Source organism: Silurus aristotelis, assembly GCF_946808225.1.
Source record: "Silurus aristotelis genome assembly, chromosome: 7".
NCBI lineage: Eukaryota > Metazoa > Chordata > Actinopteri > Siluriformes > Siluridae > Silurus > Silurus aristotelis.
The window spans coordinates 22,710,397-22,732,896 of NC_139580.1; the positions used below are offsets into that span (position 1 = coordinate 22,710,397).

Sequence of the window (22,500 nt, forward strand, 5' to 3'; positions counted from 1 at the left end):
TCTGATCCATCCTAAAAAAAACAAAAGACTACATTGCATAGTACATAACTAATGCTGTTTGCACTCTGTCATCTCTTGTCATGTCTTGCACTACACTATAAATACTACGTGATCCCTTTTTGTTACCTGATGGTCACTGGACAATTTTACCTCATTTCTCTGGACAATGCACCTCTATATTTGGACCACACCATTTATTTTTACTTACCTTATACCTGATATATAGTATACTATATATCTATACATCTATATATCTATATATAGCTATCTATTGTATTTGTACTTCTGGTTAGATGCTAACTGCATTTCATTGGCTCTGTACTTGTTCTCTGCACATTGACAATAAACTAGAATCTAATTTAGTGTAATCTAATCAAATTGTAATGCCTGTTGTTGTGCTCATTCAATAAAATGTTTACAAAACTCTACACTATGACACTTATTCAAAACTACAACCGTTACGCACTAACAATAACGAACAAAATATGCTTTTAGTCAGCTTTTTCTCACTATTTCCAATTACTAACACCTTTCTGAGGCATTTTTGTGGTATCTACACATGATCGGCACAAAAACAAGGTCTCTGCAGTTGTGAAGTAACCACAAGTAACCACAGATTCTTCCAAGTGAACAAAATAAAAAACCCCTAAGATTATATAGATTTAGATCTTACGTTAATAAACGTTCGAGTAAAAAATTCTTGAAAATGTCCAATAAAAATACACATTTGGCATCAATAGTTGCCCTTAGATTCCAATGATAAGCGAGTTTCCAGTTTTTTCTTTTGCGCTTTTCTCAAAACTCTTTCTAGCAATCAGTCATACAGATAAGAGATTAGGATGAAAATGCTGAAATATTCCACATCATAGCCTTTGTTTTATTCATGCTCTTAGAGAGAGAGAGAGAGAGAGAGAGAGAGAGAGAGAGAGAGAGAGAGAGAGAGAGAGAGAGAGAGAGAGAGAGAGAGAAAGAGAAAGAGAGACAGACTCGCTTTTCTTAATAGTAGAACAAAAGAGATTTAAAAGGATAGAATGTAAGAAGAGAGTTATAGGGAATAGAGGACATGAAGCTCCCCTCTTTCTCTCTCTTTTTCTTTTTCTCTTTCTCCCTTTCTTTCCCAATGAATTTATGAATTTTTAATGTAGGGGGAGAGAAAAAGTGAGAGGAGTGGAGAAGAGAGGGAGAGTGTTGGCTATCTGATGGGAAAGGTCAGTGTTGGACCGGAAGCACGTTCTCGGTGGGGCAAACGGGTAAGTAGATGACAGAGCGCTTTCATGAGAGAGAGTTCAGGGCTGCTGCACTGCTCCTCAGTGATGTAGATATACACGCGCCGAGAATAACATCTAATAAGGTCTGTCATAAATAAAGCAACCCGCATCCCATGCAAGCTTCTACACATTTACGCACTGGAATAAGAAAAAAAAAAAAAACGCACACAAAAATAAATAAAACGCAGCAGAAGTTTTTATTCTTTAGGGGCGAAGTTTACAACACAAAATAAATGTTCGAGCAGGCAATACAAAAATAGTACATATTGTTTTGGGTTGAACAAATACACGTGCGAGTTTATCTTGCAAACCGAACGCGATTGTGCGCTGTGGCACTTCGGTGTTTGTCAGGTGAGCTGGATGTGCGTCGAGTGCACGTGTGCCGAGAGTGTGATGTAGTACAAAAGGTATTTGAATTTGGCTTCAAATATTGCACACTGCTGAGAGTTCCACCTACCACATGAAAAAGTACAATTCACTGAACTATTAGTTATGCTGGATATGATGGATATGAAGTTCTTTCTTTCATGAGTTTGTGTGTGTGTGAGCAAACATTTGACAGTTATATACAATTTCAGTGTAGAAACAGATAGAAGATGGATGTGAGCTGCTCTCAATATCCTTTCTTGAATAATAGGACACACATACAGGCATGCTGTGCTTTCCCTTAAATAATGGCAGACACATTTATACACTCCGCGCACACACAGTCTCACACACACACATACACAGCCACAAACAGGATATCTGCATACTGATACTAAGCCCCCTAGTCTCATCGTTATTCTCCAGAGGGTCTGCGCTTTGTAATGAGATGGGTTGCTGGAAATTGTTTCACTTTTATATTAGTTCCAGGGCCAGGTGATAATGCAGTGTGATTTGACTGGGGCTCAACCACAGAGACACACTCTAATCTGATCCCTGTGCTCGCACACTGATGAAACCTGGACCTGCTTGATCATCTACATATTACACTCGTTCTTATAAACACAGCGCAGCCGCGCACGCAGGCTCACATGAGCCCACGCATGGCTGTACAAGGACTGATAATCACGAAGCAGCCAAATTCATCTGATTTCTCATAACGGTTTCCTGTAAGTTAACATTATTGTCAGGAGCCCCAGAGAGAACAAAAAAAAATAATCAAATGTATAAATGAGAGAAAAAATGAGTGCTAACAGATGAACAAAGCAGCCAGGGAGACTACTCAAAACGTCTCTCCGTCTTGATCGCCGGATCAGCTCCTGTAGTCTAATTACAGCCCTGAATTAAATTAACATTTCATCTGCCGTTACCAGGTGTAATGAGTGTCATAGCGTTTCCAACAACTCCCTAAATCAGAGCTGGGATTTGTCATGGTGTGTGATGACTCATGTACAGAAACACTGATGACATAATTTCTGTGATGAGTCTATCAGCAAGTGAAGCGGAATAACGCAGATGGAAATGATTCGGTTCTTCTCCTACAGTGGTGTCATGTGATTGTTGATGTGCATTGTGTACATGGAATTGAGTTTCTAATCAAAGAGTTTTGGGTAATATTTCCTAATTACTTTTATTCATGTACTCGTACGTTGCCTGAAGCCTAGATAGTCTGTCGCAAAAAACATTGTGACATGTTTACCGTAATGGTCCAATTTCGCTTTTTTTTTTTTTTTTTTTTTGGTCAATCCAATATCAGCAACTTTGACCAACATGACACGTGCTAGTGTACGAGTTTAAAAGTTAAACAGTCTGCTGAAGCCGCTGAAACCTGAGTCGTGATTGAAGAGACTGAAGTGCTGACGTGGAGAGTTCACTCTGTTCTCTCTGTGTACGTGTGTGTGTGTGTATTCTACTGGCATTAATGGAGAGCCCAATTAGCTTTTCTGTTCAGGCAGTCTTGGGGGACACCTCTGAGGGCCAGACAAGGCTGAGTGAGGCCCTTTAGGCAGCCAGCAGTATTTCCACTCAACTCAGCCTTTGTCTCAAATATGCGATTAAAAGCTGCCAGTGCCGCAGGTCTGTCTGTCCTCATACAGACTCTAAGAATGTACACTATCATTGCCGGGTGCAAACCGAGTAGATCAATTATTATTTGCATATGTATCGATCACATTTACATATCCATCAGTGAACATATTGACATGTCTGGTTTTGCTATATATTCCCCTTGACTTTGAATAGCCAAGAAAGCAAGTTTTCACAAAGTTTTATATGCGGTATATATGTTGTGTCTTGCAATTGTTGAATTGATTGTTAATAATCAATCAGCGATTGATGAAAGATTATTTGAATAAACACATGGTGAAAGGACTCGATCACCTTTACTATCTCGGAGGTCCACATGTAAGTAACACAACCCTAATCACAATGACGGTGAGAAATACAAAGTATTAATACCATTTTCTATGAAAAATTTGCACATAATACAGGATGTATGATAAAAGTGTGTGATAAATACGATTTTCATTTAAATCTCTATTCCTAACATAAACAAAAAGTGTTTTTTTAGTTTGCGACAGAGAATGAAACTGAAATAATTACAATGAAAAATTGTGTTGTGGGTCAAATGAAACCATATTTAAGGTTTTTCTTGGCCCAAGCGCAGATCAGATCTGACCTAATTCAAAGTCTGATGGTTGGTCTGATCTGGGTCATGTTCGGTCCATGTTCTCTGTTCTTCACCAGAATCCCATGGACTAGATGAAGTGATACACATGGGTCAGCATTTACTCATCACTCCTTTAATTATCAGCCTGGGATTCCCCTTTTCTGTTCACATGTTTTTACAAGTTGATGTAAATAATAAGCAATTTGATTAGTTTCAAACACTGAAGCAATGTAGCCCAGGCTGACCGCCGCAGAAGGAAGATGGAGGATTTAATAATTCAGTATGTTTATTTCTTCATATAAGCCTCCTTTCTAAACCGCTTTAGACTTTATTTCACTCATGTCAAAATCCCAATTCATGTGCAAAGACTGTTTGGGTGTGAGAGAACAACTGATGTAATTCTCCATGTTTGAGAGCACTGAGAATTGGTTTATTGTTAGGGAGCTAGGGTTAATAGAATGTGCTCATAGGAAGTGTGTGTGTGTGTGTGTGTGTGTGTGTGTGTGTGTGTGTGTGTGTGTGTGTGTGTGTGTGTGTGTGTGTGTGTGTGTTTATATCTTGGTAATGACCAAATGTCTTTATAAGGGTAGGGAAATCAAACTTCTCAGTCTCCTTATTGCAACCTGAGCTGCTCACCATAAGGAGAACTTTGTTTTTACAAAAACTGCAGATTTACATTGGTAAATATTGATATCATGGCAGACCTTTGGTTAGTAAGGATTGGGTAAAGTTTTAGGCATAGCATAATTAGCTAGATGTCCTCACAAGGATTTTAATACAAACATGCGTGTGTGTGTGTGTTGAAGTAAAGAAGTTTGGGCTCTTACAGTTGGGTTTTACTGTTTTTATTTTAGTGTCACACTGGTAATTGGACCTTACATCATATTAATATATTAATAAAAAATAAAATTTTTTTTTTTTTTTGTTATACTAATGAATGTATCCAGACTGAACAACCACCATATTAAAAAAACAAGCAGAGAAAAGATGATGATGATCAGGTGATCAGGAATGTCATGTTTTCATCGCTGACTCCCTCTGTCTCATCCACGTTAACCCCATACTTCTTGTTGCCTTCTTGTTGTTAGCTTTGCAGGCTAGTCTACGTCTGTGGTGTGTGAGAGCCAGGAAATTATACACCAGTGGTAGATTGAAAAAGCCACCCAAGACAAAAAATTGGTTGATGGGCTAAAATCGGTGCGCAGTGAGAAGAAAAAATATTGATCATGTCACCAAATAGATTAAAACTAAAGTAACAAGTCTGGTTTGAAAAGTAGAAAATACAGATATTTGTAGTAGAAGAAGAAAATACAGATATTTGTGTAAAAGATTTAATGAGTGAATGTAAAAAGTTGTCCAAAAAACAAATAGAAAAAAGTAAAGTACTGATGCCAGAAAAATCTACTTAAGTACAGTATTGAAGTATTTGTATTTCATTACTTTTTATCTCTGGTGTGTATGTGTGTATGTGTATATGTGTTTGTGTGCGTGTGTGTGTGTGTGTGTGCACGTGCAAGTACAGCGAGCTCTCAGGCACACCGAGCGCAGGGAGTGTGCTTACAAAGGCGTGGGAAGTGGGAGAAATGGCCTCTCTTCACTTCTAAGCTTTTACTGTAATTGTTTCAGGTGAGAACCACAACATATGGCGAATATCACTTTTAATCAAGCGAGTATGGATGTCTCTGTATCATAAATCACATTCATGTAATAGAATTTTCTCCCTGAAGAATCTTGGCACTGTCTTTCCTGTGACTGGCGTCTGAAGCCGAGGAACTATGTGCTGAATATTGAATGCAATAATTGTGACTTTAAATAAACAATAAATGAGAAGTAACAAAAGGAAAAAGAGAGAGGGAAACAGAGGCTACATGTAATATGGAAACTTTACATCCCCCCCCCCTCTCTCTCCCTCTTTCTCTCTCTCCCTCCCCTCAGACATTGTGCTTGTAAGCGAGGAGATAAGTTCTTTCACTTCTGTCACAAGCGACAGAACAATTTGGAGCTGGCAGGCAGGCTGAGAGAGTTATAGTTATGAAGCTGTCTGGGATTCAGCCTCTGTGTTTTAAACGAGCTGATGAAACACCAGGGTCTGGTCTTGAGCATGGTGAAGTCCCTGATACCGATCAGTTGATTAAACACACCAGCTTGCAACTTCCTGAATGATAACCCACAGTAAATTCCCATCAGCTCCCCTAAAAAAATGTCCATGTTTAATCAGGCACACAGAAAGAGCAGCCCTCATAACTGCACTATATCAAGCATGTGATGTGTGTGTCATCAGACAGAGTAGAACACACCATTATTCTGCCTTCCAATAGTCTAAAACACGTTTTATATATGATTACTATAATTAGATACAGCATATGCACGACTGGATCGAATGATCTTGATCGTATTGTGCTGTGTTGTATCGTGCTCATGCTTGAAATTAGTTACTTAATCAAACTGGTCAGATTGTGAGTAATGTACAGAATGAGATTCATATCGAATGAAATACAGCGATGTTTACTACTGAGGTGAAGTGAATAAAACTGGAGAAGAGTGTGATTGGGGAGTGGATGAATGCAGTTTGACAGGTGCGTGTTAACATCACTGATGAGTTCCAGTGCTTAACCAGAGCCAAAACCGTGAGAAAAATCACAGATATGATGCTAAGAAGCTAAGAGAGAAGCTAAGAGTGTGAGTGGTGTGTGTGTGTGAGAGAGAGAAGTGTGAATGTAAGAGCGAAGTGTGAGTGGTGAGTGAGTGAGGGCAGGGTGAGTGGTGAGCGTGTGAGTGATGTGATTGTGTGAGGGCAGTGTGTGTGTGTGTGTGTGTGTGTGTGAGGGATGTATGAGTGGTGAATGTGTGAGAGCACTGTGAGGGGTTGATGTGTGAGTTTGGTGTAAGTGTTGAGTGTTTGAGCGAAGTGTGGGTGGTGTAAGTGTGTGAAGGTAGTGTGATCGGTGAGTGTGTGAGGACAGTGTAAATGGTGAACGTGTAAGTGATGAGTTTGTGTGAGTGCAGTGTGAGTGTGTGGGGGCAACGTGAGTAGTAAGTGTGTGAGGGAAGTGTGACTGGTTAGTGATGAGTGTGTGTAGGCTGTGTGAGTGGGTAAGTGTTTAAGGAATGCGTATGTGAATGGTGGGCAAATAAGAGCAGATTGGTGAGTGTATGAGGGCAGAGTGAGTGAGAAATATGAGAGGGCAGTCTGAGTGGGGTTTGTGGTGAGTGTGTGGAAACAGTGTGAGTGTGTTAGAGCAGTGTGAGGGGTGTGTGTGGTGAAAGTGTACGGGTTGTGTGAGTTGTGAGTGTGTAAGGGCAGTGTGAATGAGAGTGTGATTAAGTGAGTGTATGTGTGTGTAAATTGTATGGTGTAGAGAGGAGCAGGAATTGCGAGAGCTCCTCTTCCCTAGTATGTAATGAGTTTGAATAAAGCTCACTGTATGCTGTGGAGGAAATGTTAAATGATTATCACAAGTAGGACACGTTGTTCTAGGAGATGATGGAAAGTGTAGGTGTGTTGGGGAGAAGGAAAAACAAAAAGGATTTCGATACTGTTCCTGGCATAGAAACCTCTCTAACACACATACATTCACGCACACAAAAGGTTGCAAGACCTCTCATTTTTACTAGTTTGACCAATTATTTAAAAAAAAAATTGACTTGAAAATTAATTGTCTTTTTCATAGCTAAAGCAAAAAAAACTGTTTCAGGACATTGCTATTTTTAGGCTCTTTAATTTGTGCAGATTGCATCAAAGCACACTTCACTTACCAGCCGCACAAGAGCTACAAATTACATTTCCAGCTTCGCTGCTTTTTTAGGCTGCACTCTTAATGACGAAAGTAAATAAATCAGCGCAGTAAATGGGTGAAATCATAAATCTGCGTATCATGTAATATTTAAAACGCGCTCGTGTGGACGAGCTGGCGGCTCAGCAGAAATCGTTGTTTCTATAACGGAGGGTGTGACGCAGAAGCTTCTTATAGCTTGATGAATGGAGCACGTAATGGCTACAGCAGCATCTGGGAGGGTTTTCTGCCATGTTCAACTCAGTAGTGGCATCCGAAAAGAAAACACATCAGAGCAGCCTTGTGCACAGTAAGATTATCTTGAGTGAGATAGCTGGATAGTGATGTGCAACCCACGGCTCCAGTAAAGCTCTTTCACACAGTGCAAGTCACAGTGGAATTCACTGTGCAAGGATTTGATTTCAATAGATATACAGGACAACAAAAGTCAACAAGAGTGTGAGCAGTTCCTTAGGAAGTGGTCGGGAGTTTTGTGCAACACACTCACACCTACACATTGCAAAGTGATGTCCAGGTATTAATTGACATTAATTAAAGAAAAAATATATATATTTTTTAATTATTTTTTTTCCCCCCTACAATAATCTTGGTGATTGTAGGATTAGCTTCATCTACATTGTCAAAAATACATGTAAAAATACCAGACAAGTCCATGCATCCCCACAGAATTGACTAGACCCCTAACACATGCCATCAAAGGATATGTGAAGGTACAAACACATTCCCTCACATATTCAGTATCAGTATACAGCACACACTTTAGTTAAGGCAGAAGATTGGACGGTGTTGTGTGAAAAAGGGCTCACCGAGCGGTAAGGTCGTAGGAGTGTATTCCCCATAGCACAGAGCAAGGTGAGCACAGAGCTAGTGGATCAGAGCGGAGATATCTTCACTGATCCACTGGCTGTGAAATTTATTCGAGCTTATACACTCCTCCAAACATAATTTAATCTAAGCGATGCTCGCACAATGTTTTTTTCCCTTCCCCTACGAAACACACCTTCATAAGCATGCAAAGCTGCCACCTGCCTCATGTCAATATCCCTCGTTTTTCATATTTCGCTGTGGCCGAAATATATCGATAGCTGGAAAATAGCATTTCGCTGCATATTCCCGGGGAGAAAAGACGTGCCGGAAAGCCAGACCACACCACGTCTCTTTCCCCCCCATGCCACGCTTCTCTGGTGGCTGATGAAAAGTATTTATTTTCATTTATCAAAGCTGATCCCAGCAGAGACTGTAAATGTGCACCGTCTGCAGTTAAACCTGCTAATTTGTGGGGCTGTGTGTTTGGCTGGGGGTTATTGTAAGGGGACTGCAACAACACAAGGGGGCTGTCTGAGTTTGTGCCAGGGGCTTTCACCGCCACTCATTCTGCTGAAAGAATGCCCGACTTGGCCGACCACGCTAGAGCTCAGACAGAGAAATGAGAAATAAATACGCACGCACACAAATCAAAGCTGCGGTTTTATTTTACCCCATGGGTAAAATTAGAGGCTGATGTGGGAAAAACGGTGAATCTACAAACTAATTCCAGCATGTGCTTAAAAGTAGGCTGTATTTGAAGTGTGTGTCTGCTTTGTGCCTGGGCTGTACCCTATCACCATCAGCAGACATTCAGGGGGGGGAATAATTCCTAATGGGTCACAGTGTGAGGGAGATTTTTTTTTTAACATGATCAAACCTCTTTTTACTTGTGATCTAAACAGAATGAACAGTCACTCCTGGCTTCTTCCATCCTTTTTACACACTCCTTTCCAAATAACCTTCAAAGCAACCAAAGGCCTGAGACTACTTCAGCGACATAAGAAGTAATGTTGTCACCTATTAGCTCCAGGGTCCATGGGTCCAGCATGAGCTTGGGTTACACTCTGGGCAAAGTTTTGCACGGTTTGCTTGTGTCTGTGTAGATTTTCTCCAGGTTGTGGTTTCTTGCTACCAATCCATAAAGTGGCCATGTTAATTGCCCCAAGTGTAAACGTGTTTGCATGGTGTCTTGTGATGGACTAGCATCCAATGCAGGGTGTAGTCTCTGGTCATGGCCTGTGTTCCTGCTATGGGCATTAAATTCACAGAGACTAAAATAAAGTGATTACTACAGATGAATGAATGAATGAATGAATGAATGAATGAATGAATGAATGAATGAATGAATGAATAGCAGAAAGAAAAATTTTCACTCACTATGCACTTTATCAGAAACACCTGTAGACATGTAAGTATCCCATCATGTACCAGCAGAACAGTGCATAAAATCATACAGATACAGGTCAAGATACAACAGCTTTAGTAAGGTTCACATCAAACATGAAAATGGGGAAAATATAATCTCATTGGCCTGGTTGGATGTTGGTGCAAGACAGGCTGGTTTGAGAACAGTGAAAAGCAAAGAATGATGAGGCGAGTCATGAATGGACTGGTGAATGGACAGACTGGTCATGCTATTAGAAAGACTATGGTATTGTGGTGAGTGAAAAAGCATCTCAGAACAAACCAAACCTTGAGAAGGATGTGTTACAACAGTACAAGAGCATTCCTGTCAAACAAAAACTTAAATCTGGGGCTATAGTGGGCATAGAATTATTAAGCCTGAACTGTTTGATAGTAAAATGTTACCTAGTCTTCTATATAGTACTATATTAATGCACTACAGTCCAAATATGAATAGAAAAAATAAATCCGATCAAAATAAATCTACACTTCTAAATCTTTTCTTTATTTGGCACCTGAACTGAAGTTCAGATCTCAGTGTGTTTTATAAAACAAATCATTTGATCCTGACAATGAGCATCACTTTCTTTTCTCACAGTTTCACATTTTCAATTTTACAGATGTTAAAAAGTGGTGCTGTAGTGTGTGTTTAAGCATCTAGATTTTATTCTGTTGAATGCGCATTTCACAAGAATGTGTTCTCGCTGCTTATTGTAATGCCTGTACATCAGCAAGGTGGCACACACCGTTCTGTTTTTGCACTGTTAATTTCACACCATTACCCGTATGAACAAACACAACAAAGCGTACACATCATTACAGAGATGAAACAGCAGAGAAAAAGAAAGAGAGAAATATTCCTGCTTCATCATGGTTGTTTTTGTTTGATTATTTCATGGCTATATTTAGAGGTGTAAAGAAAGACCATGTGCAAGTGAGCATGCAAGAAGCCAGGAGACAGGCTGAGAGAGCGGAGAGAAACACTCTATTTACTCAGCAAGCACAGCAGGTTCATGCTGCGTGCCAAATCAGTGTGGTGAACCACTTTTCTCTGTCCCCACACACACACAAACACACAAACACACACACACACACACACACACACACACACACACACACACACACTAACTCACTCTCTATCTCATTACGCTCCTTCTTTTTCCTCTTCCGCTACTAAACTATCAACTCTATAATTTTCGAACATTTTTTAGGTCAAAATATATTACATATCTCTGGCACTATGTGTCAGCCTTGACCACAGCAGTAATGTAAGCAGCGGAAATGGAGTGAATCATGAAAAAGAGATGTGGCACCATGTCCTGATAATGTATCACACACAAACACACAAACACCACACATACTGCTTAATTACAAGAGTTGCCCATGAATTACAAACAATTGTTACGCAAGTGTTACCCACACACTTACACACGCAAAATTGCCACTTTGGAAAACTTTACAGTGTGAGAAATATTTTCCTTAATTTTACCCCAAAATCAACCTGAGCAAATAAGAGTTATTATTCAATACACTGACAGTTGATTTATCCTAATCTTATTTCACTTGATGAAAACCAAGACTATGTGTAACTTGGAGGAGACAAATAATCTTTTCATTAAATATTAAAAGATAAAACAGTACAAAACCATATTTGGATATAAATATCTGATATAATTGAAGACAATCATCTTTAAAATGAGCCTTTTTAACTTCATCCTGGTGTATTTTCATACATTCTCGTTTCCCAAGAGCTGCAGCAGGGAGAAGAGTTTTTAGTGGAAACGTGTAATCTAATACATACTCAGATAGGCTCGCTGTGGAGATTATCAAAAAAAAACTAATCTAACAAACGGAGCAGTCTGCTTCAATTTAGTCTCACTGAGGAGAACACACCTGCTTCTTTGAAGCTAAAACACACAACTATTTCTCTGTGGCCACAAATATATACTCCTCTCTCTCTCTCTCTCTCTCTCTCTCTCTCTCTCTCTCTCTCTCTCTCTCTCTCTCTCTCTCTCTCTCTCTCTCTCTCTTTCTCTCTCTCTCTCTCTCTCTCTCTCTCTCTTTCTCTCTCTCTCTCTCTCTCTCTGTGCATGTCTCTCCGAATCAGCTAAAAGAAACATAATGAGAAAAATGTGTGTGATAAAGAAAGAAGCAGGAAAATGCAGATGGGAACCGGAATGTTGACTCATTTAAAAGCGTCTTTTATCCCTGGAAAATTCCGGCACTAAACACGACGTGTGAGCAGAGAATTACATCAGAGCTATGTATCCCACCAGGGGAATCGTGATAACACACACACACACACACACACACACACACACACACACACACACACACACACACACACACACATACACACACAGGTTCACCACAAACTGCCTTTGATATGATCAGTGTCTTATACACACACACACACACACACACACACACACACACACACACACACACACACACACACACACACACACACACACACACACACACATATACATACAAGCTCTGTGACTTCCTCTATGTGAAATGTCTACTAACAGAGAAAAGTATCTTATATATCTAACATCTAACCAAATCTTAAAGCACAACTTATTATAATAATATAATTATTAGATTTAATTATTATACTTGAAGGTACGTATGTGACATCTAAATATTCCATTTCAAGTATATTTAAAATGTATATATATATATAGTAGCATATATTATAGAAACAGAAATGTATCTGAAATAATTTTTTTATTTAAACATTTTATTTTTACACCTGAACACCTGCCCAATTAGAGTAGAAATAGCAACGGTGTAAAATTTATTATTATGAACACTTCCTGTTCAAACCAGCTGAGTGCAGTAATCTGTCATAATCACTCCTCACTATTGTGGTGAGTATACAGGTCACAGACTGTGGTAAACTTGACAGCTCTTCTCTACGTGTTCCACAGAAAGTGATGAGCTTGATGGAAAAGCTGTGTCTTTGTGAATAAACAGAAAACCAAAAGCAGTTAAATGCTCTTTCGATGTTTGACTTTTTTAAGTGGGTAGCTCATGATGTTACAAGCATTTCCCTCAGAAGGTTCAGCAAAGAGCCAAATGCAGCTTCACCCTGGTAGCTAAATCCCCTTCGTGGCTGCAGAGCTGAATAATCATTGTGGCAGTGAGCTGGAGGAAAAGAAGTCTGCACTTCTCAGGCCCGATTATGAACAGCTGTGGTGGGAATGCACACTGCTTGAAAACACTGTTTATATTGACGTGAAAGTGCTCGCTCTTTGCAGATACGCATACACAGGAACTCTCATATTCATTCGCAATTATTCTTCTAAATGCAGCAGAGCCATTTGTTGTTTTCGTCTCGCTCACCCACCCCCGCTCTCGTTCTCCTCCCCCTCTGTCTGTGTCTCTTTCACCCTCTGCCAAGTCACCTTGTCTCAACCTGGATGTCCACTCGTACTCAAATTTCATTTCTCACACGTCCTTTGAAAAAAAAAAAAAAACAAGCTTGCTTTTCCCATTGATGCCTCTCTCTCACTCTCTCTCCATATATATATATATATATATATATATATATATATATATATATATATATATATATATATATATATATATATATATATATATATATACAGTATATGACCCTGTCCTGTCTGCTATCGTTTCAGACTGTCAGGCTGCTGGGGTTGCCAGGTTATGTCAACTGTCTCTCTACTATTGAATTTCCTCGCGGTTAAAAGGTCAATGCATGTCACAAGGGCTCGTCTGCGTGAGGTCAAGCGTCTGTGTCCTTCATCGCCGAAGACACAACGAGGCTACACAGAGAAAAAAAAAAACAGAGCATGAGGGACTTAAAGGAACAGAGGATAAGATAAAAAAGAAACACGCTGTAGTATCACTCAGTTCTTCAGTGCATTGAGAGACTGGAGCATAACAGGAGAAGGGGGGTTATGGGATTGTGCAGGATGAGCAACTGAGTGGGCCCAGGGGACTGCAGCTACTTCCGCTCCTCGAACATCCCACCACTCAGCGGTACTGCCTTACACACACACACACACACACACACACACACACACACACACACACACACACACACACACACACACACAAGCATTCGCATTCAAATACAGATTTCAATCAGTTTTCTAATAAAAGAGCAAATCTTGGATAGATGTGAACTAGAGATGTAAATACCTCTATAGTTGACAGCAGGTTATATATATATATATATATATATATATATATATATATATATATATATATATATATATATATATATATATATATATATATATATATATATATATATACTGTATACATCACCTGCTGTCAACATTAGAGGTATTAGTAATAAAGAGAACTGTACTGCCCCTGTGTGTATAATGGAGAAGAACTGGACTGCCAGATACACCAGCAGCAGGACAGAGATACACAATCCAATAGTGTGATAAGAGAAAAGCCTTCGCTGGCCTCTATTGATTGCAACTGACGCATCGATAGCAAGAAGCTCCCTCTTTCACTCTCTCCCCCACTGTGTTTGTGTGTGTGTGTGTGTGTGTGTGTGTGTGTGTGTGTGTGTGTGTGTGTGTGTGTGTGTGTGTGCCGTGGTTCAGTTCCACACCAAACTCCTCGGCTCATACTGCTGTTGTACCACCGTTTTATCATGACTTCAGAGCTCTTTACAATGAAACGAGAAATCTGTTCCTTCCCATCCTTCTCTCCTCCCCTGTACTGTGTCTGATCAAGGACACAGATATCAGAGACGGCTTGAAGGGAAGCGCTTTCTCTTGAAAATCGCTGCTTCTGACAACTGAGGATAGCCCTCTATACACACACCCCTGGCAGAAATGAGCTTCTGCATCAGCACTTGATGGCTCCTTCAAACTGGAATGGTGTTATCTGCTGTTCTCTCTCTCTCTCTCTCTCTCTCTCTCTCTCTCTCTCTCTCTCTCTCTCTCTCTATCTCTCTCTCTCTCTCTTTGTGTTTTCTGTTGCATGACATAAAAGCTTTGAGGTGCTTTCCACGTCCAAGCAGCCTATTTTGTTGTGCTGCATGTCTAACATCATCTAACGATAATTACCCACTTAGATAAGAAATCTAGAAGCTGCATGCTAGAAAGCGGATAAGCTTCAGCTACCCTCACCTTCAGGAAATTACCGTTTAAGAGCTGCGTATGATCCCAATTGCTTTTGCTCTCTCTCTAGAGGCTGCAAGATCCATTTAAATAACTTTACTTGAATGTTTTATGACAGTGTCCAACAAAAATCCCAATTTCCCGCTGCTATAACAAGATCTTTTTTTTATCCTCACAAAGAGCTTAATTTGCTTCTTTCACTCTTCTTCCAAGCTCCTTCACTCATTTGACTACACCTAGATGTGACTTTCTTTTATTATTTATATATGTAGGACGCCTCAAGTGCATTTCCTATAGACTGCGCTTTTATATTGTGTGTTCAGCAGTGGTCTAATAGATATATACACGCTGCTCTAGAAACACATTTCAGATGCATTTCTCGGTGAATAACATTGAGGGCAATTGCTTAATTACCTGAATTGTGCTGATATACGAGAGCTCATGACATCTCGCAACAACACTTCCTTTACACTAGTAAAGTTGTGTTCCTCTAAGCATGCATTCTGAGTGCTTTGTGCGTTTTAAAGACCCGCAAAATGCCTTTAAAATGCTTTTAAGATGCTTTTAAAAAATGTTCACAAGCCCCGCTGCTCCCCTTATCACTCTTTTCTCCTTTCTCTCATGAAAATTTAATTAGGCATTTAAGATGAATAGCTATTGCTGAGTAACTGTGCTCTAATTCAATGCAAACGTTGCTTTTTTAGTGAAAAGTGATATAGGTATTTTGGAGAAGGGAAACGTCCAAAAATCATCACTGAAAGGAACAAAAGTATATTCTGTTACTGTTCAGTCAATCCAAATATGCATCTAATTGTCGTTTGATAAACGCACAGACTGATTTATGTTACAGATCGACAAGATGGCTGTATCAGACAATGTCGCATCTACAAAATATACACTTCCTGTACAATAGCAGGTTTCCAGGAGCTTGTGGAAATCCTTGTTTTATTTGTGAAACGTTCCAGAAAAGTCAAGGTAGTATGGAGATCCTTTTTCTTTGTCTGAAAAACAAAAATATTCTGCTTACTAAGGACCTGTCTGTTTCTGAGAATACCAATAGGATATAAACAAAAGCATTCTATGGCTACTATAGCTTATGTCTTATGTCATTGCTATAGTTGTTAGCATGATTCACAAGTCAATGGAACTTAGTCTCTTTGATGAGTGCTATTTTGGTAACGCTTTACCTTATGGATCCTGAACTGGCATTAACTATTTAACATGAACAAACCATGTACTTCAGGATTAATGCCTAATGCTAACAAAGACATTTGCTTGACTGATAAAAAAAAAAAAAAGGAAAAAACAACAATAAAAAACTAAATAAACCAATGTCCTTACTATGCATCCATCCATAATGACAAATATGACATTTAATGACATCTTAATAACCATGTCTATGATTGATAACTGACAAACTCAAAATGTTGCAGACAGGCTTCAGAGGGCTGAACAGGAAGTAATATTTATAAATTTTTATATTTATAGATTTTCAACATTTAGGATATTCATTTGTTATTGAAATAAAATTGTTAGTACTGAGTTGAAGAAACACTATTTAGGAGTACTTTAATGTTACAAATGCATTTATCAGTTTATACAATAACAATTTGCTTAATATAATAATGTGATTTTATTTGATTAATACAGATATGTTTTTATGTTTACATGTAATTAGCTGACGTTCTACACATTTTAGTCATTTATATAAAGTGAGTGAGTGAATATGAAAAATAAATATGAATGTGTAATTATATATATATATATATATGAACGTGTAATTAGTATATATGAATAATCGACATAATTTTCCTCTGCAAGTTTTAAGTTTCAAATTTAATGCCATTTGACAGGTACATTGCAGTACATGAACATTGGAATACTTGTGCATTTTTTCAGCATCAGCTTTAGTCACAAAGGCACAAAGGTTTACACAGTATTTACATGGAATAGAATATACAATTATATATATATATATATTCTGAATTGTAGTAAAAGAGAAAAAAAATTATTGTCCATTGTGTAAATAGGTAATTTTGCACATTGTTGACTATACTATACTGTACTCTAGGCTGTCAATCTGAAGTTTGCCTGGGCACTGAAGCTACAAGCTAATGTTTTTTTAAAAGTAAGGGGAAACATATCTGTTCACGGCTGCTGAAATCACCAAATGCACTCCTCATACTGCACCAGTTAATCTCCAGTAGAATTGCTTGTGTGGCGCCTAACACTGTATCACAATGTATCACACTGTATGACACAGTTTAACCATATGTTCTCTATTTAAATAGACAGACGCACATCACATCATATCTAAAAACAGTGAAAGCAGCCATCTTGAAAAAAAATGCAGGCAAATACTATAGTATTATTCTGTGTGGACCTCAGTAAGCCCCAAAATAGAAATGCTTATCAGGTGATAATATTGCTTTGATTAGATTTTAAAACAAAAAATTATTTTATTAAAATTATTTTATTTTATTTATTATAAAATTATTTTATATATATATATATATATATATATATATATATATATATATATATATATATATATATATATATATATATATATATATATATATAATGTAAAGTGAATGAAACAGTTATGTAAATGAAATGTAAAGTAAATGAAACTTCTGTTATGTGTTAGCTGAGTTATCCTGCCCGAATGGTTTCAAAGCATCTGGCCTTCACCTCTAGACTGTGTACCAGTAACTGGACTGATATACATACACACACACATGCATGCAAAAACATTCATTGACATTTTTTGCACAAATAACTGCTGCTAATTCATGAAACGTTTACATGTACAACATTAATTATTAGATGAAAATTTGTATTTATCTCACATTTTGCTCTGTACTGGTCGGTGCTGCGTCTTGCACTAAATGTTGTTTGCTCACATTTGCACATGTACACTTTTTTTAATATTCTCTGTATATGTCTGTTTTCTCTAGTTAGTTAGTTCTCTAGTTTTGTGTTTTCTTGTGTTCATTTATGTTGTTTTATGTAAAACACAGACATTCGTTGAGGACTTTATTTCACACTTCAGGTCTGTAAATGGTTGAGAGGACAATAAATGCCACTTGATTTGACTTGACCCTCATAGCTCAGGTATTAAGATTAAGAAGCAAATGATGATTTTATGATTTTCAGTCTAATTTGACTACATTTCAAACACTGTGTTTCGGATGATTTATGAAATAAAACAAAGTGTGAATACTGTGATCTCAGCTTTAGTCACATGTTGTAAATCATTCAATTCTTCCATTGAATGGGTTAAATACTGCCAGTTATAGTAACATCTCAACTGATATAAACGTAGTGCACTCCAGTAGCATGTACAGGACCAGTGTGTGAGTGTTTGTGACTGTCCTCTAAGTGAGCACTGATTTAAAATGCATGGCATGTAACAGAATATTTAATATAATATAATATTAATTAATATAATATAATATGTGTGTTATATATGTATGTTTATGTGTGTGTGTGTGTGTGTGTGTGTGTGTGTGTGTGTGTGTGTGTGTGTGTGTGTGTGTGTGTGTGTGTGTGTGTGTGTGTGTGTGTTCTGTATACAGTAAAAGACAATCTGCAAGTTTGTTGATGGCTTTGTGTATCTGTGTCTATTTTGCGTCTGAGTGTGTATTTCCATTTGGTTAATAGGACGCATGAGCTTGCATACAGGTTTGTGTAAATGTACTGCATGCAGGCTTTTATAAAATTAACCTTATTACAACAAATAAAAAGCAATGGATATACAAACTCACAACAAACCAAATAGGTTAAAAAATAAGCTGCCCATCTGCCAACAAATGGGGCATGCATGAGTGTGTGTACAGGAACCACATAATGGGCCGGCAGCACGCGCCTCAGTCCTCTCATTGCCTTATTTATTTATTTCTGTTAGTTAGATCCTGCAGAGCACGCAAAATTAATGTCAGCCTGCAGAAAATAGACATAGAAACCTAAAATTCAGCACTTTCTGGCCAGAGAAGTTATTTATCAAGCTAACAAGGGGGGAAGAGGCACCCTGTTCCTACAGCCTTGCCTGGGAAATATGTGCCATTAAATTTCCAGCTTTGGGTTTTGCAAGTGCTAGAATAAAAGTGAGAGTGTCAGGGATTGCAAAAGAGGGAGGGATGAAGGGATGGCAGAGAGAGCAATATGGATGGTGCCCTCATCTCAGACACATTCATCCTCAGCAGGGTTAGACACAGATGAAGTGACCAGAGGGTGTAAGGCTACTTATTGTGCCTCTACACAGGGACTCAGAGGCGAGTGAGCGAGAGCACCAGGGTGCAGGTCACTAAACACAGGCAATACATCCCTGTACATCTTAGTTACCACTATAGAAAATAAAAAAAACACTGTTTCAGTTTCTGAGATTAGGAAATGGTGAAAGATTGCTGAAGTGATTTTTCCTAGTAGGCTTATTAAAATTAGATTTATTTTTTCTATTAGGCATTTGCACCTTTGCTTAAAATGTATATAAATCTCTATATCTATATTTAACCAGCAAATGGAAGACACCGGTTTAAACCTTTTTAGCCCAGTGTAAATCGGCAGTTTCAGATATTTCTCTCTCTCTAGTCAAACTGCACACCATTACTATGAGTTTCAATGTTGTTACTGAATCATTTACATTAATCACATAAAAAGTGCATTATAATGGATAACTAAAACATAGACTCTAATGTAAAACAAATAATCATAATAATAATAAATAAAGATTAGGAATTTGGCAGTAATTTCCTGTTTGAATTTAATGAGAATTACATTTGTTCAAGTTTTTCAAATGTCATGATTAGAGTAACTCCTGCTCTGTGTTTTTCCTCTCTTTGGTTTAGCCATGTGGAAGACTCTCAAGCTTATTACAGAATGTGAGCACACTGTGACGTTAATTGAGCAAGAGCTCACAATGTGCCTGTGTGTGTGTGTGTGTGTGTGTGTGTGTGTGTGTGTGTGTGTGTGTGTGTGTGTGTGTGTGTGTGTGTGTGTGTGTTTGTGTGAACATGCTGGGTTGAACCGGGCTGCAGGCTGTGGTGGATAAGGCCATGATGCATGTTAGTGAGTTATATTTGTATCCGTACGAGGAAAGTGTGTCTTCAGGAGTCCGCCGCTAAAGATAGTCATGTTCATGCTTGTCTTTGGTTACGGTTCACAGCTTTAACACAAACACACACACACACACACACACACACATACACAAACAAATTCAGATGCACAGCAGGTGCTACTCCACAGGAAGGAAATAGCAGGATTGACTGTGTGTTCTCTCTTTTCAGACAGCAAGAGAGAGAGAAAGAGAGAATGTTAGTGTGTGTGTGTCTGTGTGTGTGTGTGTGTGTGTGAGAGAGAGAGAGAGAGAGAGAGAGAGAGAGAGAGAGAGAGAGAGAGAGAGAGAGAGAGAGAGAGAGAGAGAGAGAGGGAGAGAATCATATTCATCCTCTCCTCTGTGGGTGACCTCAGCATCGTGTCCCAGAGTTACAGTAGAGAAAAGTGCTGCACTATGCAGGAGCCTGCCCAATATCGTCCTATCATTTTCATCCTCTCGTCACGCACTCAGAATTTGAGCACCACTAACACACACACACACACACAAACGTACAAACGATTTCTGTCATTCTTACTCAATATTACATCTCTCTCACAGCTCATGCAGTGATACATGTTTTGTGCATGTACTTCACACAAACCCGAAACACTGAAGGGATTAAGTGAGACATTCATGTGTCCTGGGCTTTAAGGTGAGCATTTTAAGAACTGCACACAAACAACAACACATACATATACAAACTGTGTCAGACACCCAGCTTTGTCCAGATAACCTTTATATAAAGTTAACACTTCAATCCTACCAAGAAGAAGGTCGAGGCCTGTTTAAGTTTCTCTGCGTGGGAGGCAGAGAACCTTACATATACGGGGCTAGCCCATTCCTGGTTCTCACGTCAATCTGTTATGAAATAACTTGAAATAAGTTCCTAATGCAAAGTTTATCTCAGGTAAGATGCACCTTGGGTGTCCTGAGGGGAAAGATCACGCTATTTAGAATGAATCAGAATAACCCCTCTGTCATTTAAAATACAGTAAAAGCCACCCCTATCACACTAGAAAATAGTTCACTCCAAACTTTCCTCACAGCATGTAATACGCGACAACAATCTTTCTTTAGATGATTTTTCCGGGCTGTGGATCTGTTAATCCTGAGCAACTCACAGTCAATATACAATAAACAACATTTATATTTTTTTAAAACCTATATTTTTTATGTTTTTTTCATGTATTTCTAGTAAATAAATCATAGCTTAAAACACAAATGTGTTTCAGATTATTCAAACATATAATATTTTAAAATTAAAATGTCAGATTTATATAGGAATATTTTTGGCTGGTGAAACTGTTTTTGCATTTCACAGTCAAAGGTCAATGAAGACATCCAGGAATATATATTATTGTTAAAACATCCCGATCGCAGAAGAAAATTAGCTCCAATAAATGTAGGGCAGAAAATCGGCGTAGGTGAAGTGACCAGAGGGCTCATAAGAGAAGTCGAGTTACCTTTATGCAATGATAAATTAGAGATATATAAAAGGAAATGTTAGCTAGGGTTTGCGTTCTTACCTTAGACTGCAGGGGTGAAAATTAGGAGTCACACTTCATATCACAGGTGCAGGAATTTTCTTGAAGACCTACAAAAATCAAGAAAAGCAAGCATGACTGGGGGCATTCTTTTAGTAAAATAAAGCTTTTTAATAATTTGTCTTTAGGACAAAATACAGACTTGTGCAATATATAAAATTTGGGTTCCTGATATCTAAACTCTTTAACCTTCTCCTGATGTATGTTTTACAATTCAGCTCTTAGTACTGATTTGTGATCATTTTTTTGGCATTTTAAATGTACTTTTCTACTATGACAATTGTACAATTAAACGGCTGTTTTTTTGTTATTTAGCAGCATTGCTACAGGTAGAAAAAAAATCATTTTTGGTTCAATGAAAGGCTTCGACGTTAGATGTTAAATAACATTCCATTAATCATATACAAACAGAGTCATTATAACTGTAAACTAAGCCAGTGAAAGTTTAGAACGACAGTTTTTTGCTGTTATTGCTGTGCTGTGGTGGGCTCGTTGCCCTGAACTGGCAGCTGTTGCTAAAAGTTTGTTGTCACAGTCTTGTACGGATTGACATGTAATGCCTGCTTAAGGTTACTAAAGCTTGCTTGCAAAAATAGCCGTAACGGTTGGCCAACAACCATGAAGCACGATGAATGGAGTGTGAATACCCCGGGCTGGTGCCTGAGTGCTGTAAAGGATGGGAGTTATCGATAGAAAGAAGGAAAAAAAGCTTTTTAGACATCCCAGGATTAAATATTCCTCTGACTGCTCTGCTCTGCCCCTGCCGGATGTGACATCACTCAGCGGGTCAAGACCCTTCCTTTGCTCCCAGAGTGAAGAAAGACGAGACAGACAGAGAGGAGGTGGAGAAGAAAGGGAAGACTTGGGGAAGTGTT

The 22,500-nt window shown here is 38.5% G+C and overlaps 2 protein-coding genes across 4 annotated transcripts in view; one reads left to right on the forward strand and one right to left on the reverse strand.

The window, feature by feature from the left end:
* urahb (urate (5-hydroxyiso-) hydrolase b) overlaps window positions 1–22,500 on the forward strand; it is a 464,718-nt gene that overhangs the window by 305,988 nt on the left and 136,230 nt on the right. The window lies entirely within an intron of this gene.
* mafb (MAF bZIP transcription factor b) overlaps window positions 1–22,500 on the reverse strand; it is a 64,068-nt gene that overhangs the window by 34,130 nt on the left and 7,438 nt on the right. For 2 of the 3 annotated variants that reach the window (XR_014534305.1, XM_083546477.1), the window contains exon 2: window positions 21,608–21,675. Coding sequence is in view for 2 of the 3 variants with exons in the window: in XM_083546477.1 (XP_083402603.1) it covers window positions 21,648–21,675 (28 nt within the window). In the remaining variant the exon portion in view is untranslated. Of the gene's footprint in view, window positions 1–13,544; window positions 13,664–21,607; window positions 21,676–22,500 lie in introns of those variants that run through there. The other variant, XM_083546478.1, reaches the window with a different exon arrangement.